This window comes from Mytilus galloprovincialis, chromosome 3 (genome assembly GCF_965363235.1).
Source record: "Mytilus galloprovincialis chromosome 3, xbMytGall1.hap1.1, whole genome shotgun sequence".
Taxonomy (NCBI): Eukaryota; Metazoa; Mollusca; class Bivalvia; order Mytilida; family Mytilidae; genus Mytilus; species Mytilus galloprovincialis.
Genome location: NC_134840.1, coordinates 100,907,472 through 100,934,300, shown reverse-complemented (window position 1 = coordinate 100,934,300; position 26,829 = coordinate 100,907,472). Strand labels below are relative to the sequence as shown.

Genomic DNA, 26,829 nt, shown 5'->3' with positions numbered 1-26,829 from the left:
CCACATAAATCCTTATGTACGGTACATAGTTAAGTTGTTGTACACCGTACACAAAAACTTTATTTTCATACTCGTTTATTAACCAAAAAGTTTCAAGGCATGAGTAATCACAGGTAGGTTTATGATTGGTAACTATTACTTTTGCCCTGTATTAGGTTTCTTTCAGATAAAACATGTAAATGTCTCAACAACTGTATCGAAATTGAAAGTTGGGTTGACATTCACAACTATTTGCGTTGTTCTTATTAGAATTACAAAGTTGTTTTATGAATAGGAAAAAAATCGATGCAAAAATTATTTGGGAGCAAGAATTTCAAATGTTGAGAAATGTACATTGAATATTGGTAAAGCAAAACAAAGCTTTTCGTTACCGTGTAAGGTCAAAATCGATCATGCCCGCTTGGTTAGTACCTATATCCGCTGTACTGATGATACACGGTGAACTTGCCAAACAAAGCTTAAATCACTCCCTGACACATTCATGAAATTTATTACAACAAGGTACATTGTTTTAATTAAATTACTTAGTTGTTAACACCTTTGAAGTTTTATTCACTGTAATTGATTGTAATGACATTATTAACCTGGTGTCATATGGACTGATATATGAACGCTTTGATGAAATTTGATGAGACAAAAGGCAATTTTATCAGTACCTGCTAAAACGGAACAAGAGTTTTTTTTTATGAGGGATGAGGGCACCAGGGCGAAGCGCCCTTCTATTTTGGGTTAACGAGACCACTGAATTCGGACCAAACATGGTAGGGATGATCCTTGGTATATAGCAGGGGATTCGTGTTTTTTTCTTCTCTCAAGTGGTGGTCAATAGGGTTGTTGGGTCTAAGAAGATCGAAGATCTTGAGGTTAACTTAAAGTTTAAAAAAACCCATTAAGAACCAGCAGTAGTAAGGCAGTCATATTGTCTGACTCATCAGAAATCATGATGTTACAAGTTTCTATTAATGAAGGTCCGGGTTCCAAGTGGTCGGAGCAACTGGGATCCATAGTTTAACATTAGCTTTAATTTGAAAGTTTTTTAAAAGTCTTGTTCTTATATGAACCAACAGTAGCAACGCAGATGAGGCAGTCATGTTTTGCATGAAGCATGAATAGAACATACATATTCAAATTTATATAATATCAATGCCTAGTAATCTTCGGGACCAGCATCTATGAGTAAAAAGCTTAGAATATCTTTAATGTATAAAAGCTTTAAAAATATTCTTTATAACCACCATTGATAATGCAGTCAAATCTTGAATGACTTAAATTGAGAATGGAAATGGGGAAGATGTCAAAGAGACAACAACCCGACCAAAGAGCAGACAACAGCAGAAGGTCACTAACAGGCCTTCAATGTAGCGAGAAACTCCCGCACCCGGAGGGGTCCCTCAGCTAGCCCTCAAACAAATATATATACTAGGTGAATGACAATGAACGCCATACTAAACTCCAAATTGTACACTAAAAACTAAAAGTTAAAACAATACAAGACTAACAAAGGTCAGAGGCTCCTGGCTTGGGACAGGCGCACAAATGAGGCGGGGTTAAACATATTTATGAGATCTCAACCCTCCCCCTATACCTCTAGCCAATGCAGAAAAGTAAACGCATAACAATACGCACATTAAAATTCAATTCAAGAGAAGTCTAATGTCAGAAGATGTAACCAAAGAAAATAAACAAAATGACAATAATACATAAATAACATCAGACTACTAGCACTTAACTGACATGCCAGCTCCAGACTTCAATTAAACTGATTGAAAGATTATGTCTTCATCATATGAATATCAGGCACAATCCTTCCCGTGAGGGGTTTAGTATCATACCATCATAACATATATGAGAAGAACATAACCCATGGCATGCCAACAACTAGTTTTTAAATAAATGTGTTAAGTTCCGATGCAAAGACTCTATAAGTGAATCAATATTAACGCCAAAATATGCAATCTTTAATGACCTGACAACAGTATCATAACTATATCCCTTCTTAATAAGTCTATTTAAAGGTTTTGTTAGCTTCTGAGGTGAATACTGACATTTTTGTGCTTTATAAAGAATATTTCCATAAAATATAGGATGTGAAATCCCTGAACGTATAAGAATGTGCATGTTGAGCTATATTTACAAATGATGTCCTTATACCGATGATAAAATTTAGTTAATGTTTTGACTAGTTTGTGATATCGAAAACCCTGGTGTATAATTTTTCAGTAATACATACATTTCTCTCGTTAAAATCTAAAACATTGTTACATACACGAGCGAATCGTACAAGTTGAGATACATAAACACCGTAAGATGGTGACAAGGGAACGTCTCTTCTAAAAATGGATAATTAACGATAGGAAATGAGAAATCATCTCTTTTATCATAAATTTTAGTATTTAGCTTTCCGTTAATGATATAGATATCAAGATCGAGGAAAGGGCAGTGGTCATTGTTAGTATTAGCCTTATTTAAAGTAAGATCAACAGGATAAATTTCTTTGGTATACATACTGAAGTCGTCATTATTGAGAGCCAAAATATCATCCAAATATCTAAAAGTATTATTAAATTTGTGTATCAGATATTGTTTCGATGGGTCTTTGTTGATTTTTGCCATAGATTGTAACTCATAGCAATGCAATGAGCAAAAACAGGTCCGCAATAAGTGGTGCACAGTTAGTTCCCATTGGAATTCGGATAATCTGACGATATACAGAATCTCCAAAGCGAACAAAAATATTATCTAGTAAAAATTCTAGGGCAGATATAGTATCAAAGCATGTCAAATTGACATAGTTTTTTTGTTTATTGCTACTAAAAAATTACCTTAAAGAGTTTGAACATATGTATTCACATAATGAGAATTTGAGGCAATGTGGTATATAGGGTAGAAAAATCAAAACTTTAAACCGATTCAAAATCACCAATATAAGCATGCAATTTATCAAGTACTTCCAACAAGTTTTTGACACTCCAAAAGAAATTTATTCCACTATTTTCGAAGGCCTTATTTGAACAATTTATTATCAGGTTTTTGATTGTACCAAGTGTACTGGTAAGAAGAATAGATAATTTAGTAGTTCAACAATGGCTTGAAGACGAAATAAATCTATATTTGTAAGGTGTTTTGTGTAGCTTCGGAAGCCAATACATAGTTGACCTTTCATTGTTTTTTGTTTTGCTTGTAAATATTAATTAGTTGAAACTGATTTAATCATTTTTTCAATAATGACCAACAGCCTTCAACCTCGACCTGAAATATTAATGCCATCAATTACTTATCAATTATGGAATTCTGACGAATGTCATCGTCTTTGATGCTGAATACGATATAAATATGAAGGTTTTGCGACTGATACAATTGTTATATCGGCTTGTATACCTTACCACAAAATTATTTTCATTTACTTGTGTATATTATTGTATATGGCGGCTTTTTGTTCAAGGTTATTGTTGTTGTTGTTTTTTATATTGTTTAACATCTCACAGCGGTAAACCACTGTTGCCTTTATTTATTCGCCCCTTAGTTTATTGATTTTGTATTTGCATTGTATCATAGATCAAATTTATAAGTTCAGTGTATGTTCACTAGTGTTAATATGTCTTTTGATTCAGTTCAGCCATTTCAATTGATATTTTATATTGAGTCTTTCTATCTTGTGATATTTCACTATTGTTTCAGATAAGGGTGAATGTTGGTACCTATTAAAACGTGTAAACCCGCTGCATTTTTTTGGATCTGTCCTAAGTCAGGAATCTGATGTTCAGAAGTTGTCGCTTGTTGATGTGGTTCATAAGTGTTTCTCATTTCTCGTTTTTTATATATATATATAAGACCGTTGGTTTTCCCGTTTGAATGGTTTTACACTAATCATTTTTGGGGCCCTTTATAGCTTGCTGTTCTGTGTGAGCCAATGCTCCATGTTGAAGACCGTACTTTGACCTATAATGGTATACGTTTACAAGTTGTGACTTAAATGGAGAGTTGTCTCATTGGCACTCATACCACATTTTCTTATATCTATTGTTAAGAACTGAAATTTAGAAATCAATGCGTGCATTTATTTTTGCGATTCCTTGATAACTATCCAACATTTGCGGTTAATATTTTTATTGCGATTTCAGTAAATGTTATATGAAATATAGTTACTGATAAAATCAAAATACGAGTTTTTGCGACGAACATCTTGTTGCATTATTCGCATTAATAAAAATCGTCGCAATAATTTCTAAATTTGCAGTACTTTATCAGTATTTGCGTCCTGAACTTCGAGCATTCATCGTTAATATTTGGCTTGCTTGTCCTTCGGTACTGTCAATTGATGTTAGAGTACTTTTGAGAAATTGAATACCAGTACATTCCGGTTAGTTTCTACTGTTTCTGTGTGAGTGCGTGCGTTTTTTTTTGTTTTTTTTTACATGAAACCCTTGAACAAACTATTTTCACTCTTTCGCAAAAAATTTTCGTATGTCCCAAGTCAGAAATTTGTGGTCATTGAAATGTGATTGTCTCTTTATATGTTGTTTTTGATCGACAATTTTCCAGATAAATTGTTGTGTATGCCAATTTATCCACCTGTATATTTTGCTGGAGATATTTGAAGGCTCGTTATAACGGTGAATGGTTTCCAACTTTATTGGAGATCAAGTGTGAACTCCAGATGTCTAGTTTCTAAGGGGATGCATGTTGTCTTTTTTACATTACTGCATATTCCTTCTCCTTCATTTTCATTTAAAGATAAAAATGAAATAGACACAATGTGTTTACGTGTCAAAATATTTCAGGAAGGGGTTATTGAGCCAAAAACAGTCATTTTGGTCTTTTTTTCTGACTGTCGACTAAAGGAGGTGTCGGAAAAATAGACTGTTTGACAAATGGGGAATTCGGACTTGTGGACTGTCGAAATACAGCTACGAATCCTTCTCAGCTCACAAAACTAACCATCACATTAACAATAAAAAAAAGATGTGGTATGATTGCCAATAGGACAACTCTCCACAAGAGACCAAATGACACAGAAATTAACAACTGTAGGTCACCGTACGGCCTTCAAAAATAAGCAAAGCCCATACCGCATTATCAGCTATAAAAGGCCCCCAAAATTGATCCTTATCGCCCAAATTACTTTACACAGATGTAGATTTATTGAGTCTCTGTTTAGGGGTGTGCGCCTGTTATAATATAATAACTCATTGGTTTGCGTTAGTAGTCTCCCTAACGGGAGGGATTATGCCTGATATTCATATGATAAAGACATAATCTTTCAATCAGTTTAAGTGAGGTATGGAGCTGGCATGTCAGTTAACTGCTAGTAGTCTGTTGTTATTTATGTATTATTGTCATTTTATTTATTTTGTTTTGTTACATCTTTTGACATCGGACTCGGTTTTCTCTTGAATTGAATTTTAATGTGAGTATTGTTATGCGTTTACTTTTCTACATTGGCTAGAGGTATAGGGGAGGGTGGAGATCTCATAAACATGTTTAACCCCGCCGCAATTTTGCACCTGTCCGGCCTCTAACCTATGTTAGTCTTGTATGATTTTTAATTTTAGTTTCTTGTGTATAATTCGTAGTTAAATATGACGTCCATTATCACTGTACTAGTATACACATTTTTTAGGGGCCAGCTGAAGGACACCTACGGGTGCGAGAATTCTCGCTACATTGAAGACCAATTGGTGGCCTTCGGCTGTTGTCTGCTCTATGGTCGGGTTGTTGTTGCTTTGACACATTTCCCATTTCCTTTCTCAATTTTATCAAACCATTTCCGTCAGTTATAAAATTATCACACCAATGAAATAACGCAACCAATTATTCATTAGAAATAACATATTATGATAAAATGATCGGCCTCAAAATGCCCTTGTTATCATGTAATCATGCAATAAAAAACCCTAACATAGTCCAGTATCATTATAGACATACAGCAAAGATTCCGTCTTGAACTTGCATTACGGTGAGCTTGTTGAAAGCATCACTTGGACTTAGTGAGATGAAGACCAGCAATAAAACTGCTGTTCCGCAACAATAAAACTGCTGTTCCGTTGCTTTGGGCTTTGTCAAGTGTTGTAGAAATTTAGTGTAATGAATTTATACACCATATTCATTGTTTCTTATTACCCAAACAATAATTGACGACAGACCTACACATTAATACTATAATGAATCAAATATTTACATCAGTATAGACATTTGGGAAATATTTGAGCAAGATATAAAAGTTGAGGGTAGTTTTTTTTAATGATTTTTCTTCATATAATAAATTTAACAGTTCTACATTTTGTACGTGTTTCTGGTACAAGTTAACTACTAAGTCTATGAATAAAAAGAGTCAATTATGATCAACATAAATAAAAAAATAAAATATACGTTTTGATATCCAAATAAACATGTATCTATCCAGACTTCAATTTGGTAATTAAATGATGTCCATTACCCAAATATCATCGATAAGAAACCGTCAAATTCTGTTCTAAATGAGGGATAATTTTCGTAGCTCTTTGTTACTTAAAAAAGTTTTCCACATGACCCAGACCATTTTGTAAAACAAACTGAATGGAATATCTGCCAGGTCTTTCAACATTAAGTCAGACGCTGTACAAAAGCATAAAAACAATTTTAATTTAGCGTGGACTATTTCTTTGATGCATTTTCTAAAGTACTGCATGGCATCTCTATCAGCAGAAAAAAGGTTTTCAAGAAAGATAAGGCAAAACGTTCTTAACAGTCGGTTGTTACGTATTGTAAAGCTGCTGTTATTTCGTTGGATTGATCAAGGTTCACAAGTCCGAACAATGTACTTTTGTTGCTGAACTAGTTCGTTATGTGGAAGTTCCTTTATGATTAATAGGTTGAAATTGTCAGGTTTTCCCACTTTTTAAACTATCAAGAAAATCTGCAAGGTTTATTTTGTCGATCTCTGCAAGTTTTCCAAAGCACATAACAAAGCTTCATTCTCACATGGAGTCCGGCCCTAAAACGATATCCATTATATCCGGTTTTACCTACCCCAATATTGCTTCTTCAAATAAAACTCAGTCTAGTGCAATTGAACCATACAAGATTTAAAGTTGTGCGCACAAGATTAAAAAAGTTGTGCGCTCAAGATCTAAAGTTATGCGCACAAGTTTAATGTTGTGCGCACAAGATTTAAAAACGTTGTGCGCACAAGTTTAAAAAGTTGTGCGCACAAGTTTAAAAGGTGTGCGCTTAAGATTTAAAGTTGTGCACTCCAGATTTAAAGTTGTGCGCACAAGATTTAAAGTCGTGCGCACAAATATTCTAAATTTCATCTTTGGCATTGAAGGGGCTCCGTAGAATTCCTTTTAGTCTCTTAACTTATAAACGACGAACTCTTTTATTTGATAAATTTTACAAAGTGGATAGTTTCATAACTGGGGTCAGACTTAGGGATTACAAAGTGACTTATATTGATCCGAGGGGTCACAAATATCTGTTTCAATTGTTTTGTCACATCTGTGTGAACGGCCTATTTCTATTGGATAAAAGTCAATTTGGGGTAAATGTCAACTGAAGAAGTCAAAATTTACCAAAATACTTTCTTCAGGGGAGAAACGGTACCTACCCAACCCTCTCTTTTCAGATATCAAATAAAATGCCCCTATGAAAGGCACCTCAAAAAAAGTTTTAAAAAAAATAAATATATTTTGTATCAAAGACCGTACAAACTATGAACTGAATCAGATTTTAAATGTCTAGTCAAACTCAGAATCCATTCTCTTTAAACAGACTTCTTAGTAAAACATACAAGTTCGCTGCTGTGAAATCATCGTGTCCTTTTTGCCACCCATTTTTTGCCATTAAGATATTTGCAAGTTGATTTACATCTGCATCACAGTTATTATCTTGAAATTCGCATTCTTCTGCACACACCTGTAAATCAAATGCATCGACAGGACAAATGTAATCTTCGCATTCAATTAACTCTGGCATGTGATATAATACCGTAGGCCTTCCAGTGACGACATTTTCTTTATTCGATTTACGGATTTGGTGAGCATTCCACAAAGTGTACCACTTCTTTCAGTTCATCCTGTAAAAATACAATACATAAAGATATATTTTGCCCTGATGTTTATACTTTCATATACCTTATGATTGTCATCTCACTCAAGATGTAAATATTTGGATTTAAAAACCTCAAAATGCATGATATATGTTATATATAAAATTCAGGATTAAATTCAAATACAAAGGTCCAGCTCATGTTAAAATAAAAGCAAAATATCTTGCATTAGTCCACTTTACTGCTATACGGTAGTTTTATTAATCTTGAAATTTTTGTAGACAATTTAAACCTATTCAAAATTGTTCAGAAATATATATACCGCATCTTCTAATATCAATATATAACCGAATACTGATAATATGTAAAAATAAATCTTTGTAATCAGAGATTTTCAGATATTAAATGTGCAAACACATACACGCACACATGCAAGTATCATAATCCCAAGTTTTGTTATATGTATATATATATATAAACAAGTGTAAATTGAAAACAACGTTCAAACCTATGATTGCGTTGGATAAAACCCGCAATTTTTATACGTGTGCATGTAAAACAAATTTCGTTGTAGAAGGGTACATATACAGCACAAACAACATTTTCCAAAAGATAAAAAAATGTGAAAAAGTATATTTTAAACAAAACCCATTTAACTAACAGGTCGAACAACTGATGTTCTTTAACCCTGCTGACTGCCATTGGCGTTTGTCAAATAAAATTGATCACAAGATGTAACAAAATGGATATATATAAGTCTGAAAACACCAAACATTGTTCGACTTAAATTATCTGCTGACAATTGTATTGTCCGTCCCTCAGCGGGATTCGAACTCACACCTTTGATACACTACATGCTGCACCAATTGCTTAACCTCATGTTAAGCGCTCTAGACCACCCGACCACATGCGCTGTATAAAAATATAACTTCAATAGTCGTAGTGTTACCTTGTCACGGGAGGCGAATATATAGATGGACATAAAACACGTGTTTTTTAAGCGTGTGTAGATGTTATATTATTATTTTAAACACATTTTTTTATTTTTTATTTGTCAGCAATCTAACTCAACAATTCTTATAAATCGTATGGGATCATGATTCCGCGAAAACACCAGAGAAAAAAATACGCCGTTAGATAAATGTGTAATTTAAATTCACCTACCCTGATGATGTCCATGAAACAAAACTGAAGGAGATTTTTGCTAATAAATGTTCTATCATAATGTCCATCAATCGTCATTTGTTTAAACAGTGAAATCCAAAACTGTGAGTTTACTTTCCTTAATATGCTCCACCAACTTTCAATTCGTTGGCTATGTTGACTAGTGCCATACAAGAAATTATTTCTATGTGTTGCATCATTTCGACGGAGGAAAGTTTGCATGTTTGAAATATACGCATTTTCTGTTCCCATATCAGACCTGACTAACGTTGGTGCTCCATGTAAAGATGTTACTGCATCTATGTAATAACCAGTTATAACACGGGGATCACTACTAGTTGTTCCAACGTTTAACCATATAATATATCTAGAGTGACCACCAATGCAGCCATTGATGCAGAAACCATATGGTTTTAGCTTGTTATATGAATCTGCATGCCACAAATAGTTATGCCCTTTGCTGTTATATTGTCGCCTTCTTTATTTTCTCCTCGAACGAGTTAGAACGCCAATTGGGTCTTGGTGCGCCTATTACTGTGCGAACAATTTCTTTCTGCACAACAAATCCATTCTGTACACATTTAAGATGCATCATTCGATAGCCTTGTAGTTGGCCAGATAATCGTAACTGATTCTGGATAAATAATGCAACGTCTAGAATATTCGAATATTCTTTTCGTCGAAAAAGTCTGTACGCATAGAGCCTTCTTTTTAATGTTCTCATTGAAATAATTAGTCCGTGCTTCAATGCCAGAAAATGCAGTATATCCTTATAATTTATTCCCAACATGAAATATGTGAAAATCAGGTCCATCATTGTTTGATTACAACCCTGTGAATGCAAGCAAGCTTATCGACATAAATGACTGACAGTTCTATGAACCGTTTAAAAAAGTCGTACGCTCAAGTTTCAAAGTTGAAAATTGTGCTCACAAGATTTAAAGTTGTGCACACAAGTTTACAAAAATTGTGCGAACAAGAATAAAAGTTGTGCGCACAAGATTTACAGTTGTGCGCATAAGTTTTAAAGTTGTGCGCACAAGATTAAAAAAGTTGTGCGAACAAGTAAAAAAAAAGTTGTGCGCACAAGTTTTAATAAGTTGTGAGCACAAGTTTCAAAAAGTTGTGCGCACAAGATTTAAAGTTGTGTGCACAAGATTTAAAGTTGTGCACACAAGTTTAAAAGTTGTGCGCACAAGATTAAAAAAGTTGTGCACACAGGTTAAAAAAAGTTGTGCGCACAAGTTTTAAAAAGTTGTGCGAACAAGTAAAAAAAAGTTGTGCGCACAAGTTTTAATAAGTTGTGCGCACAAGTTTCAAAAAGTTGTGTGCACAAGTTTACAAAAGTTGTGTGCACAAGTTTACAAAAGTTGTGCGCATAAGATTTAAAGTTGTGCGCACAAGATTTAAAGTTGTGCGCACACGATTTAAAGTTGTGCGCACAAGATTAAAAAAGTTGTGCACACAGGTTAAAAAAAGTTGTGCGCACAAGTTTTAAAAAGTTGTGCGCACAAGTTTTAAAAAGTTGTGCGCTCAAGATTTAAAGTTGTGCGCTCAAGATTTAAAGTTGTGCGCACAAGATTTAAAGTCGCGCGCACAAATAATTTTAATTTCATCTTTGGCACTTAAGGGGCTCCGTATTCATGAGATTAGTAGGCATTGATTTATATAAATTTGAATATGTATGTCCTATTCATGCTTAATGCAAAACATGACTGCCTCAGCATTGCTGGTTCGTGTGAAAATATTTTGCATTTGATTAAAATTGAATCTTCTATCATTTTGATGTTTCATGCAAAATATGACTGCATTGCTACTGTTGGTTCATAAGGACAAGACTTTTAAAGAATTTTCAAATTGAAGCCAAAGTTAAACTATGGACCCCAGTTTCTCGGACCCCTTGGACCCCGGACTTTCATTAATACAAACTTGAAACATCATGCTTTCTGATGAGTCAGACAATATGACTGCTGGTTCTTAAGGTTTTTTTAAACTTTAAGTTAACCTCAAGTTCTTAGACCCCACAGACCTATTGACCACCACTTGGGGAAAAAACAGGAATCCCCTGCAATATACTAAGGATCACCCTACCAAGTTTGGTCCAAATTGGCCCAGTGGTTTCAGAGGAAAAAATAAAAATGTGAATTGTGGACGACTGGCGCTTAGTTTGAACATATTTATTCATAGTGGGTTAGGAAACAAGTTATTACAACTTATATTAATCCCTTTCCACTTTGCGGGTGCGTTTGCTGCCTTGTAGCGGCATAAGACTGCTCTTTTTCGAAATCTAGAAGGGTGTCTTTTACGAGCAAAAGGTATTGCTCTCTGTAAACAGGGGTCAGCCATTTATCGTCCCCTTCCGACGGACTATCCTCGTTTCACAAGACCATACTCGCAAATGGTGTCTAGGGAGAGTCGGAAAATTCTGTCCCTGACATTTTCTCCCCGGAACGGAGATCGAACCGGGAACCTTTGTGTTAGTATTCCGATGCGCTAACCACTACACCACGGCTTTCACGACTAGCGCTTTTTGATGACAATAGCTCACATGGTCCTTCGGCTAACGGCTTAAAGGGGTACTAGCTACGAGATATATAAAAAAAAAATAAAGTAAGATTTTTTTTTGTTCAATCAATAATGAAAGTGAAATAGTGAAATAATAATTCGCTTTTAGCAGCCAAAATGGTTCAATTTTGTCAAATTAAGCGAAGAAACATTGATAATTACTCATTCACTTGCAAGTGAATTAGTCGACCTCATTAAATCCGTATTCATGTGAAATTCAATTTAACCCCTTGCTAGAAATTGACAACGCATGCATTGTACGTGTACTGGTTAGTTAAAGACAAAGAATGTCAACAATGAAAGTGAAACTACGGTAAATCATTTGATTACTGATTCGATCCATATAAAATCATTCTTATACGGTTAAAACAATGAGAAACATATATTTTTAATCTATAAAATAAACTCAAACAAACCTAAAAATCCAATTGCATGCACGTGTTGGTTAAATCTATTCATATCTCCATTCATGTTTACATCACTTATATGGTCATCTGAGGTCAAATCGATAGTTAATTAGATGGCGTCTCAACTTAAACACACACGAAACGAACCTACATATTATCTATCACATGCTCTGTAAACTGTTTATTTTAGACTTTTGGTAGTTTGGATAAATGTTTTACACTATTATAAATCAAATATGAGAATTTGAGTCAAATCGGTGACCACGAATTTGACAGCTAGTGCCACTTTAAATATTCGAATAAGCTACAATGCCAGAAAATGTAGTATATGTTATGATTTATTACCAAAATAATATACGTAAAAATCAGGTCCATCCTTTTTTGATTAACTGTTTACTAAAGTTGTGCGCACAAGATTAAAAGTTGTGCGCACAAGATTAAAAAAGTTGTGCGCACAAGTTCAAAAAAGTTGTGCGCACAAGTTTTAAAAAGTTGTGCGCACAAGATTAAAAAAGTTGTGTGCACAAGATTAAAAGTTGTGCGCACAAGATTTAAAGTTGTGCGCACAAGTTTAAAAGTTGTGTGCACAAGTTTAAAAGTTGTGTGCACAAGTTTAAAAATTGTTCGCACAAGTGCAAAAAAGTTGTGCGCACAAGTTTTAAAAAGTTGTGCGCACAAGTTTAAAAATGTTGTGCGCACAAGATTAAAAAAGTTGTGCGCACAAGATTAAAAGTTGTGCGCACAAGATTTAAAGTCGCGCGCACAAATATTTTTAACTTCATCTTTGGCACTTAAGGGGCTCCGTAGGAATGCAATATTTTCAACAATGATCAACTAATTCAATAACAATATTTAGGTGTGTTGTCAATCTTTTGTCTGACAAACAAAATACTTCTTAAAAATTCAAAAAATTATGATAAAATATTTTAGCTTCCGCCATTAAAAACTTTCAAAGGACTATGTGAAAGGTATATGGATAGAATAAAAACTTGAAGACAGCACAAAACATCTAATGAACATGAAAGACTTAGGATAAAGACATTCTTAGGGGACAGTTCACTTCTCAGTACTTTTGTGAATCAATTTTATATTTCTGTTTTTAATATTCTTACATATGGTAGTGGTTAAGCTTGATTTATCTTGATATATTATCTAATGTTCTGCAGTGTTCATTGGTATTAAACAGTCAGGATTCTACTTCGTCAAAATTATCTCCCCATTACGCCAGTTCATTTTCACAATCGTAGAAATGGAAGCCATTGTACGGATGACGCGCTGCCAATTTTGCTCTTGAAAACCGATAAATTTATTCACATAGCACCATTACGATCTTTATATGGCAGTTGTATTTTAAAAGACATATGTATCTACTAGCTAATGAGCATCAGTTCATGATCCTGTCTGTATTGATTCAACTTCAAACTATAGTCTAATCGGTTGTCAGGCGAAATTTTTGAAAGTTCATAAGCATTTAAAAAAATTCTTATTGTTTGACTGTCCCTTTGGTATCTTTCGTCCCTCTTTTATTAAGTATTTCGTGGAAGGGCAAACTAGATTTTTTTAGTGGTTGAAGACTAAAAACCTTAGTTATCACACACACAATTTTTTTTTTTTTCGAAGATATGCATTTTCATCATCCAACTTGAAAGACTGTCGTCACGTACTTTTAGTAAAAATATAGCTATTCGAACATACCTACTCTGTTTTTATGATTCATTAGATAGGTATTTCACTTGAACCATATATTTCATCTTTAATAATGCGATTTTTTTTATGTTATAAAGTCGACCTGTAGCTTTGATATATAAAAATGATAGAATCTGAAGCACGATGATGTATCAAATATTCTTGCTTTGTACGTTTTCAAGACAAAATATTCAACTCAAAGTCGCCCTAACATAAAAAGGTGCACTTGATTTTCTCTTTTTGATACACTTGTTACCCATTTTTTAGATTTTTTTCTTGAGTTACATAATGGAAGGGCAGACAAGAAAATAACTGAATTAATAGATTGGTATGTTCTCCGTCCGTGGTAATTTTTTTCAAAAAAATCTGAAGTTATGCATTTTCTACATCCAACTTGATAGATACCCATGTCGTCGACTTGATATCTAATTGTTCTGCTTAACTATGTAATAGATAAATTGAAACCTTATGCAAATGGTGTTTTTAATATATAACCCTTCGTAATTGAGGAAAAAATTGTCATTTTATTTGTTTCTATTCACTTTTAATTTTTTGTTACTATAGTAAACATTACAGTAAGCATTTATCGCCTTCTCTAACAAAGAGCATCGATTCTTTTGTTCTATTTCAACCGGGTTTCCGCCTGTAAAGAGATAATCGTTGTTGGAATTACGATTATTCCAATATGGCGACGGCAGATTTAGGTAAAATCATTACAGTAATTTTTCTAATATGTAGCATATTTTTGTCAATAGTTACTCAGCTGCAAGGTTTTTCTATACCATAACATCATATTTGAATCGTAACGGTGCCCTGGTATTGTTTAAGCGCTTTGAAAATTGCCGTTGAAAAATTAGGGATGATAATCGTAACTCTATAGATTTTTTCTTGTTTGATAATCGTAATTTCTGTATCGGATAATAGTAACTGAAAAATAATAGATGTGTCTTTCAGCATTTCAATTGTAATTTGTGTTTTAAAATGCAAATGTCCAGTTAATTGATGACATTAACGGAAAATAAAAATAAATGAAGAAACTTACAGGTTAATATCTGAATAAACTCTTCTAAGACAAATTTACTTATGTATCTCGATTTATGGGCGTTTTTCAACAAAACCGTGATTTCTTGTCCCAGCCACTTTAAAAAAAAAATGTGTTTGATCTTAACAAGTGAGTTTTTGTGCAGTCAGTACATGGAATTAAATTTAACATTTTTAAGCAAAGAAACATCATGACTTTTTTTAGAGGGACTAATAAGCTATTAATTCCTGAATGTTCCAAAATAACCAAAATAGCATGTTCCTAGACGCCCTTTTCAACATTCATTCTCAATGTTTGCAAGAGATATAAACATAAGGGTCTTACAAAAAAGTTATGCTTTTATAACGGCAGTCAATTGTTGGGGAAAAAAGAGCACATCATATGGACCAGAGTAATACCGTATTTTTGTTGATTTCCACTACGAAACGGTTCAAATCTCCTTCAGTATCTGGTTTTAAAATTATGAAAAAATATCAGAGTACAACTTTGTACGTGCTTTGATGAATAGAATAATTCTTGTTACTATTGTAATATAGGGATTGTGGGAAAACAAATAAAACATGTAAAAATGTCCACTACAAAACGGTCACCTACGAATCAAGTATTGGAGATTTTGTATTTTTCAATTATATTCGTACAAAACAAATAACAAGGATTAGTTTCATGTAATTTTTCGTGTAATTTTCAGCATGTTATCAACATAGAATAGGGTCAAACTGTCTCTGGCGAATATTCCTACTTCATTATGGCTTTTTTAATGTTTTTTAACAGTCTTAATCACAAATCTGATGTAGGTGACACATGCGTTTCGTCCCACAATTATTGCCATATATCATAACTTCCTTTAAAATTGCCTCTTCGCTCATTCCCATATTTTGTGACATTCTTAGTTCTTGGGGTTTTCTGTATTTTAACATTGTTCGTGTTTATCCCATTTTCAAATTACTCGAAGCTTGTTCAACCTTCCAATTTTATGATATAATAGTATGTAGCTGTTTTTATAAGAACTATTAATAATGTATGCACAAAAAGAAATGTCATAAGATGTTGAAACGTGATTAATTCATCACTATAATTTCATCATGTGCTATCATATATACGTTTTTAGTGTCAATATCAATAAAACACTATCCAGTTACGATTATCTTCTCATTTTCTAATACCATAATTACGATTATCTTTTTTCCGAGTTACGATTATCATACCAGTGAGTGTTGATATGTTGATAGTAAAAAGTAAAATCACAAAAATACTGAATTCAGAGGAAAATCAATTCGGAAAGTCCATAATCACATGGCAAAATCAAATAACAAAACGCATAAAAAACGAATGGACAAGAACTGTCATATTCCTGACAGTTGTCCTGACTTGGTACAGGCATTTTCAAATGTAGAAAATGGTGGATTGAACCTGGTCTTATAGCTAGCTAAACCTCTCACTTGTATGACAGTCGCATCAAATTCCATTATATTGTCACCGATGCGTGAACAAAACAAACAGACACAATAGGTAAAAATGTCAAAAAAAGGGGTACAGCAGTCAACATTGTGTTATCATCTTAATCACTATAAAAACAACAAATGTAACGAAGAAGCACAAAAAGGCATACATCAAATTAACATCCTCATTTTGATTATATTATACGATTTTATTTGTCTATGTAAAATGCACCCATCAAGGAAGGAGGGTTTTGAGTACTGGTGTAAAATTGCGCGTTTGAAATTCGCACAGGTAGACATGAAATAATTTTGTCGTTCAAAGTATGACGGGATGCATAAATACAGTCACGCAAAATAGATATAACAAAAACTGACTTAACAGTTAAAGTAATAATAATAAATAAAATAGTAGTGTGGTTCAAAGTATGACGGGATAAATAAGTACAGAGTCACGTCAAATGTATATCACAAAAACAGTTGGTTAACAGTAAAAGTAATATTAATAAATAAAATAATTTTGTCATTCAAAGTATGACAAGATACATAGGTACAGAGTCACATCATAAAATAATTTTGTCGTTCAAAGTATGATGGGATACATAAGCACAGAGTTACGTCAAAAGGATATCTAAAAAAACAGACTTAACAGTAAAAGTAATATTAATAAAGACAAATAAAGAATAATATAACACGTTATTTTAAAGATGATAAACAACGTCAGTACGCAAAATCTATACTTCAAGACCATCGTGTATTATTTGTGAAGTTGATACGGAATATTTATCAACAAGTTCTGGGTACCTTCCGATGAACTTTTTTTAGAAAAAGTACGAGACGTTCTTTGACATACCCCTGGTTCATCAACTTTCTGCTCAGACACTGGTGACGTTTTACAAAGTCTGAGTAGGAGCTGCAAGCTCTTGAATACCGAATAAGTTGGGAAATGTATATTCCATATGCAGGTGAAGTTGGTATGTTGCTACTATGGTGGGGGAAATTGATAATTTCAAAATCAAAATCGTCTCGTTTGTCATAGATTCTGGTACTAAGATGACTGTGTATGTCAAATTCGAGGTATAAGTCTAAAAATGAGGCGGACGAAGCCGTTACTGTTGTCTCTTTAATTTCTAGTTCTGGTGGATATATTAATGGAACCCAATCAGAAAAGTTCGGATTGTTAATGGAAAGAACATCTTCAATATATCTGAAAGTGAAAGTAAATAATCTGGCTTCTTTGATCTTCTTGTTTTTGACAAGTGTCTGAAGGAACTCCGATTCATATGAAAACAAGAAGAGGTCAGCAAGGAGAGGCGCGCAGTTCGTTCCCATAGGAATGCCGACAATTTGTTGAAAAAGTCTACCTCCAAACTCAACAAATATGTTGTCGATAAGAAACTCCAGCATACTGACCACTTGTTCTTTTGTGTAGCATGTTTTACCTTTTTGTTTGTCACTATTAACGAAATATGCCTTATGAAATCACAAAGTAATAAATTTATAGCGTATGCTACCATTTTTATGTTGAAAGGCATTGTGGATTATTTCTTTTAGGCGATTTTTCAATTTCACATGGGGAATAGTGGTGTACAGGGTTGAAAAATCAAGACTTTTGATAGAACTAATTTCAGAAATAGACCGAGATTTAAAATTGTCTAGAATCTCTTTAGAATTTTTAAGAATCCACATATGGTTAATACCACTACGCGATAAACAGTTTCACAGTATTTCTGAAGACCCTCTTTCACTGCGGATAAAATTTTAGTCAATCTAATGGACAATTCTTTAGTGGAACATGAAGATGAGCCAGCAATATACCGTTGTTTGTACGGAATTTTATGAAGCTTTGGTATCAAATACAAACAAGGTAAGTCCTCCGATTTGGTGTTCAATGTAATGTTTATTGAAGCCGTGGAGGACTTATAATTTGCTAAAATCTCATCTTTGTCAAATGATATGTCTTTGTATGTGGGATTACCTGAGTGCTCCTTTATACCCAATTCTTTCACAAGACATTCGTAGTAATACGATTTACATACAAAGACAATATTATTTGAAGCTTTGTCCGCAGGAACAACAACATACTGAAAATGGACTTTGGTCGATCGTTCACACAGTTTTTCAACTTGTGAATGCGACGTTTTATCAGAGACCTGATAGTTTTAACCCATTCTGACAAAGTGTCCAGTTCAACTTCTTCTCGTTTAGCCCATGCTCTGGCGTAGTCCTCAATGGAATCCATAATTATTTTGAAGTTATGGTTTCAATTGATGTGTTGGGGTTCTCTAAACTTAGGACCATGAGAAATCACCTTTCGGAGATTTTCATGTTGAATTATGTTTAGATATCCAGTTATAAAATGACCAGAGGGGCTGTAATTATAGGGCGAGTGGGAACAGTCACATGTCGGAGGGCTTTTTAAGTATTGTTCTAAGTCAAGGTCCTGCTATGCTTGTTTATAGTTAAATATATTAGGTGCAATGGTTTTGGTGTAACTGTAGGATACAATAGGAACAGATTGATTTTGAAAATAAATAGGAATTTTAGATGTTACCTTCTTGTGATGTAGAACGTTGCCGATATTGATTGCATCAATTCCACTATTGGCAAAATCAATTAAGTGTTATCCTTCATTTCAGAAAACAAACAGCACTATACATTATTGTTGTTTATGTTGAAAGTTAAAACTGTGCGTAAGCGATGTGTTTATACTTTATTCAAGCGTTTACGTACATCAGACGGAATTAACAAATGTTGTTGTGTTTACACCATTAAAATTAAATCTGTGTTTGGCAAAATGGGTGTGCATCTTGATTATACAAATTGTATGTTACATTTAATATCTTAAGTATTTACCAATGATGCAGATACTTTTGATGTGACTTTTAGTATCTGATTTTTTTCTCCAAATGTTTTAGAGCCTTAACTTTTAATGTGAATTTTGATATCTGATTAAATTCAGATGATTTAAAGTTTGAGCATCTGATTGTTGGTAGATTTCGTAGATTATATCGTTTTGAAGTGACTTTAAATATCTGATTTATTGTTCAAATGTTCCTGATGTTAAAATATTTGAAGTGACTTTTACTATCTGATTTATTTCCAGATTCCTAACTTTTGACCTTTAATATCTGATTTTTTTTAACATAATGTTTCAAATTCTAAAGATTAAAAAAACACGATTGACTAGACCTTTAGTATCTGATTTATTTTACAGATGTTCTACATCTTTTGATAAGACTTTAAGTCTTTAAATTTTTCCACATGTTCCAGATTTAAAATGGTTACTTTTAGTATGTGATGTTTTCAAGATGCTTACAATTCTTAAATTGTTGTATCTTTTAATAACTGATTCATTTTTAAGGTCTTCCAGATTCTAAAACGTTTGATATAACATTGATGATAGCATTACTGAGAAACTTGACTCCATTGACCCCTCCCCTCTGTGGATTTGACCGTTTACCTTCTGCAATGGAAACAACACAAGCTGCAGATCTAGCAAGAATAAAACACTACAGGAATTACCTGGCTCATCTGGAGGAAGGGAAAATAGACACTACTTTCTACACCACAGCATGGGCCGATATAACTGATGTATGCATATAACCATTTTCTTTAACTGATTATATGTGACCTGTAATGGACGACATTTTAAAATAGTAACTAACACTTCATATTTTTTTTTCTACTAGACATGATCTACAAAGAAGTCAACATGGATTGAAAATGTTGTGATCCGTCATTTTTGTTGTCCTACTAATTTGAAAACTGTCATAGAAACTTTAGACAATTAGAATGTTCAGCAAAACAAAAAATGCGAAGTTTTGCATCGCCCACTTCATTCAGCTTTTTTTCTCCGAATGTCTCTTAGCTTGAATTTAAAAGCTAATGAGAACTATTTAAGTGGACAGAATATAACGGCAAACCTCTCACATGCTCGCATTAGAATAACACTATCAGCATAGGAAGCCCCGATTTGCAAAGCCTGTCAGTACACGTATTTAATATTTCAATAAACAAATTTAATATTAATCAATTTAATTATAATAATATATATTGTGTTTGATTATCAATTAACAGTATCATCTTATATTTTACAGGCTGTTAATAGATTAGGTGGGCAGCAAATGAAGCAGGAGTGTGATCATCTGAAAACCAAACCTCTAGATCAAACCAACCAAGAAATAATGCTGGACATTAAACGGTCTAATGACGAAATTAAAGGGCTGCAGAAATCATTAAAAAATCTGAAACGCTCACATATTGATCTGAGAAAATCCCATAAAATACTACAAGAAAACCACAAGAAAGTAAAGAAATCCCATGAAAGGTTACAAAAAGACCACAGAAAAGTGACAGAAGAAATGGAAATAGTGAAAACCTCCCAGCAGGATACAGTACCATGGAATACAAGAGGTAAACAGTTAGAGGAAAATATTGTGTCTTTGAATCAAGAGGTCAGTGATGCGGAATTTTAGAAAAATGAAGTCATAACTTGGACCTTGAAATGTTAGAGGTTTTATTAGTCTTACCGTCTAGAATATATTGTATGTTCATGCTGAGCAAGGATTTTATGTTCTAACATATTTATGTTTTCTATTAAGAAGTATGCTTGATTTACAATACTTAAACATGATAGGAAAACAATATTTTGCATGTAGATGTATTTTATAGAGTAAATCGTGATTTACTGCTCTTTTGTCATATTGTCTCTTTCCCTATTTTTATTTTCAATTTTGTCTGACAACTTTAAATTTGCTTTGATTTCAGTGTTCATGTTATCACTTTTAAGGATGAGATCTGATACACAATACATGATTTCTTTGATATTTGAATTGTTTACTATACAACTAAATATCCTCTGACAAAACTCATTCGAAGTAATCCAAAACTGGCTTATAACTGTTGGGTAGGCATTAGGATTTTTTCTACTGTAAATATTTGCTTTGATATACGATAAATTCAAAATATTTTGAATGTGAATTTGTTTCCACGTTGGCTTGGATCTTAGTAGTTCATCTAAAGAGCTAACTAGCCTGTCAACCTGATAATGCGAATATGAACCCTGCTTATGGCTAATGATACTTTCGACTCCGACTATGATTGACTATGATGGTTGACAGCAATCTAGCTCCTTCAACCAAAACAAGCTGATCGCTATGATTTATCAGAGTGTACTAAAATTGGCATTAAACATCAACAATTAACTAATCTATTATAGGTCAATTTATGTAAAGATACAGATAAGGAGAAATTGAATGATTGCCAATAAGACATGTATCCACCATAGAAGAAAAACACCCATACAACCTTTAATGTGATATGTTTCAATTATCTTAACAACTATCCCGTCTCCTCCCCCTTTATGTAAAATTGGGTGCGTTGTTCAATATTCCGCAAAATTTCAAGAACATGAACAATTTATGATGAAGATACAGATACATTCACATAAGTGTAGACAGAAATTGTTGATCAAATTATCGCTTACTTTATGAATGATTAAATGGAGATGACCTGTGTACTAATACATCTATGTTATTTACATTCCATAATTTATATTTCAGCAAGAAATGAGGAAATGCTCAAAAACTGGAAGGACCATGATGATACGATGTTCATAAAGACTAGAGCTGCTGAGCATGTTCTCAAATGTATAAAAGAAAATAGTTGTGTAATTATAACTGCAAGTTCTGGTGTAGGCAAGACAGCAACAATCAGACATGTAGCTTTACAGATGGTAAACGAGGACTATGATGTTATTATGGTGAAAGAACCAGGTGACATTGTGAATTATCACAATCCGAATAAGAAGATGTTGTTTGTTTTTGATGATTTGTGTGGAAACTTTTCCGTTGACCAAAGTGACATTAAAAGTTGGGTCCCAGTCATGGGAAACTTAAAAGAAATTCTTGACAAAAAACAAACAAAACTACTTGCAGCATGTCGGTTACAAGTGTATCGAGATGAAAAGTTTGAAATGTTATCAATTTTTACGCCATGTGTATGTAACATTTTATCTAAAAACATTTGCCTGTCAAAACCGGAAAAAAAATCAATCGCAGAGTTATATCTGAAAACTAAAGCCGCAGAAATAACTGACGATTGCAATTTATATGACTGTTATCCGCTATTATGTAAACTGTATCATGATAGGCCAAAACTTAATATTAAAGATTTTTTTCAGAATCCGTTTTCAGTTTATGAAGGAGAAATTAACAGTCTACAGAAGAAGGGACATCACACCATATACTGTGCTTTAGCTTTATGTGTGTTGTTTAACAACAAATTAAAAGAAGAAATATTCACTGAAGAGATAAATGAAGAAACCAGGAATATTATAGAGAATACATGCGAGACATGTAGGTTAGACAGGGGGACTTCTAGACTTGTATTACAGGATGGTCTTGAATCACTTAAAGATACATACATAACACAAGAGAAAAACATATATAAGATTTTACATGATAAAATATTTGACTTTTTCGCATACTTCTTTGGACAGAAAATAATTCTTTGCTTGATAAAGAATGCAGACAGTGGTTTGATTAGAGAAAGGTTTTTATTAGAAAGAAAGGACGACATGGATCAGTTCATAACTATTATACATCCAAAGTATCATGAGATGTACATACACAGAATGATAGATGACTGGTCACATGGAAAAGTTCATGATGTATTTAGCAACATCAATATGAAGATACCTCAGTTCAGACAGAAATTTCTGTCTCATTTGAAAACACTTGATAAACCTTTCCAGAGGCAGCTTGCACATATCTGTGATAATCATAAACCGAAAATCTATTCTTATTTCTATTCCTATATTGATCAGACTGATAATGAGCACTATGATACTGCTTTATTTCGCAGTTGTTATATAGGAGATATTTCAATGGTCATGTGGTGTTGTGATCATGAGGTTGATGTGAATAAATGTACGTATACAGGACTAAATCCTGGTATGATTGCTTGTAAATATGGTCATATTGAAATAGCGAATATGTTGTTAGAAAGGGGATTAGATTGTAATAAATGTGACTCGTTTAATCAATCAATGATAATGCAGGCTTGTAAACATGGTCGTACAGAAATAGTAAAAATGCTATTAGTCAGAGGAGCAGACTGTAATAAATGTGATTGTGATGGTATGACACCTGTTATGAAGGCTTGTGAAGAAGGACATAAAGAAATTGCACAGATGTTACTAGACAACGGAGCAGAATTTGATAAATGTGATAAAAATGGCCAGTCAGCTGTAATAAAGGCTTGCAAACATGGTCATACAGAAATAGTAAAGATGTTGTTGGACAGTGGAGCAGAATTCAATGCATGTGACAGAAATGAGCAATCACCCTTGATGACAGCCTGTGAAAATGGTCATAAAGAAATAGTTAAGATGTTGTTAGACAGAGGAGCAGACTGTAATGCATGTACATGGCGTGGCCAGTCATCTATTCTAAAGGCTTGTCGACATGGTCACACAGAAATAGTAAAGATGTTGTTAGACAGAGGAGTAGACTGTTATAAGTGTGATGATAATGGTCAGTCACCTCTAATGAAAGCTTCTGAACATGGTCATTCAGAAATAGTAAAGATTTTGTTAGACAGGGGGGTAGACTTTAGTACATGTGACAGGAGTAGTGAGTCACCTGTAATGAAAGCTTGTGCACATGGCCATACAGAAATAGTAACGATGTTGTTAGACAGAGGAGCAGACTATCATACATGTGACTGGAGTGGTCAGTCACCTCTAATTAAGGCTTCCGGTAAAGGTTATACAGAAATAGTAAAGATGTTGTTAGACAGAGGAGCAGACTGTAATAAATGTGATAAATATGGCCAGTCACCTCTAACGAAGGCTTCCGAAGAAGGTCATACAGAAATAGTAAAGATGTTGTTAAACAGAAGAGATGACTGTAATACATGTGACGGGAGTGGTCAGTCAGTGAACATGGCCATACAGATATAGTTAAGATGTTGTTAGACAGAGGAGTAGACTGTAATATATGTTACATTTGGTGTCGGTCATCTAAACTGCAGGCTTCTGAACATAGTCACACTTCGATAGTTACTATCACCATTCGTGTTAGAAAATTGGTTCTGATTAAGTCTTACCAGTTTAAAAATTACAACTTGGATCTGTGATAAACAAACATGAAAATTTGATTTTAAACACTACATATTAACAAAACAAGATATATAGGCAGGAATATATCATTGTCGTAAAGATAGTTCATCTTTTTCAAAGACAAACTATTGATATACTACTGCAATTTGACATTATAAAATCAGGACAATTAAAACTGTAGTACAGACATTTCTGACATTTTAAATGGGCACTAGCTGTCAAATTGATGGTCAACGATTTGACTCAAATTCTCATATTTGATTTTTAACAATGTGAAACATTTATCCAAACTATCAAAAGTCTAAAATAAACAGTTTACAGAGCATTGGGTAGATAATATATAGGTTCGTTTCGTGTGTATTTTAGTCCAGACGCCATCTAAATAAACTCATCATAGATAACAGGACTAAATTTAGTAATACGCGCGTTTCGTCTACAAAAGACTCATCAGTGACGCTCGAATTCAAAAAAGTTAAAAAGGCCAAATAAAGTACGACGTTGAAGAGCATTGAGGACCAAAATTCCTAAAATTTTGCCAAATACAGCTAAGGTAATCTATGCCTGAGGTAGAAACACCTTAGTTAGTATTTCAAAAAAATCAAAAATTTGTAAACAGTAAATTTATAAATATAACCATATCAATGACAATTCATGTAAGCACAAAAAGTGCTGACTACTGGGCTTGTTATACCCTCAGGGAAATAAATCTCCACCAGCAGTGACATCGACCCAGTGGTTGTAAATAAAATCATCATAGATACCAGGACTAAATTTAGTATACGCCAGACGCGCCTTTCGTTTACAAAAGACTCATCAGTGACGCTCGAATTCAAAAAAGTTAAAAAGGCCAAATGAAGTACGAAGTTGAAGAGCATTGAGGACCAAAATTCCTAAAAGTTTTGCCAAATACAGCTAAGGTAAGCTATGCCTGAGGTAGAAACGCTTTAGTATTTCAAAAAATTCAAAAATTTGTAAACAGTAAATTTATAAATATAACCATATCAATGACAATTCATGTCAGCACAAAAAGTGCTGCATGACTACTGGGCTTGTGATACCCTTGGGGAAATAAATCTCCACCAGCAGTGGCATCGACCCAATGGTTGTAAATAAACTCATCATATATACCAGGACTAAATTTAGTATACGCCAGACGCGGGTTTTGTATACAAAAGACTAATTAACTATCGATTGACCTCAGATGACCATATAAGCGATGTAAACATAAATAAAGATATGAATAGATTAAACCAACACGTGTTTTTTTTTTTATTATTATTCAACAATATATTGCTTGCTGTTAACAATTTACTTCACTAGTCCAGCATTCTAGTGAAGGGATCTGTATTTTAACAAGAAATCCATTATTTTTCAACACCAACACGTGTAATTGGATTTTTATAGGTCTGTTTGATTTTATTTCATAGATTAAAAATATATGTTTCTCATTGTTTTTAACCGTAAAAGAATAATTTTATGTGCATCGAATTAGTAATCAAATGATTTACCGTAGTTTCACTTTCATTGTGGACATTCTTTTTCTTTAAATAACCAGTACACGTACAATGCATGCGTTGTTAATTTCTAGCTAGGAGTTAAATTTAAGTTCACATGAATACGGATTTAAAGAGGTCGACTCATTCACTTGCAAGTGAATAACTAATTATCAATGTTTCTTGGCGTAATTTGACAAAATTGAACGAACCTTTTTGGCTGCAAAAAGCGAATTGTTATTTCACTATTTCACTTTCATTATTGATTGAACAGAAAATAAATCAAACTTTAGATTTTTTATATATCTCGTAGCTAGTGCCTATTAACAATATGTTTCTCTTCTATAGATGTATTTTGACGTTATTGAAAATTTCTAAACTGTTGTAAAGATTGTTCTTACATTTAAACAATATGTTTTGTCAATATGAAGCAAATGCTAAACTTTTGTTCAAATTTTTCTAACAATTTTACAATATGTTTCTGTTCTAAAGATGTATTTTAACATTATTATGCAAATACTAACCGGTTGTAAAATTTGTTCTCACATATATGTATGTTCTAAAGATCAGACATGGTGTAATTAAAATATGTAATTGTAAGTGACCATAATTAATGACATTTTCTTAAGTAATTGAATGTTATGTGTAATTGAGCATTTTTAAGCCACGTGAATGAATTACACAGCCAAAATTGTCTGTTATCGACAATTACTTTTCAGTTACAATTCATTAACATTTTAAAAGATTGAATCTTGTGTTTTCTCAAAAAATGATAAAAAGCACATACCTTAGGTATATGCTATTAGCTGACAAAGCAAAGCCTTCGCAGTATACTCTCTGTAGTTACACAACCATGGGAGAATCTTTTTTGTGTGTATTGAATAA

The 26,829-nt window shown here is 33.3% G+C and overlaps 2 protein-coding genes across 2 annotated transcripts in view; both read left to right on the top strand.

Moving 5' to 3' along the window:
• Positions 1–22,835, top strand: part of LOC143066860 (uncharacterized) — a 28,374-nt gene extending 5,539 nt beyond the window's left edge. Inside the window, exons 2-5 of the mRNA XM_076239672.1 lie at positions 19,691–19,920; positions 20,427–20,742; positions 21,891–22,689; positions 22,829–22,835. Coding sequence (XP_076095787.1) covers positions 19,691–19,920; positions 20,427–20,742; positions 21,891–22,689; positions 22,829–22,835 — 1,352 coding nt within the window. The remainder of the gene's footprint in view (positions 1–19,690; positions 19,921–20,426; positions 20,743–21,890; positions 22,690–22,828) is intronic.
• Positions 22,562–26,323, top strand: LOC143069541 (uncharacterized). The gene has a single exon (XM_076244226.1). The coding sequence runs from the start codon at positions 22,907–22,909 to the stop codon at positions 24,290–24,292; it is 1,386 nt and encodes a 461-aa protein (XP_076100341.1). The 5' UTR covers positions 22,562–22,906; the 3' UTR covers positions 24,293–26,323.
• The last annotated feature ends 506 nt before the right edge of the window (positions 26,324–26,829 follow it).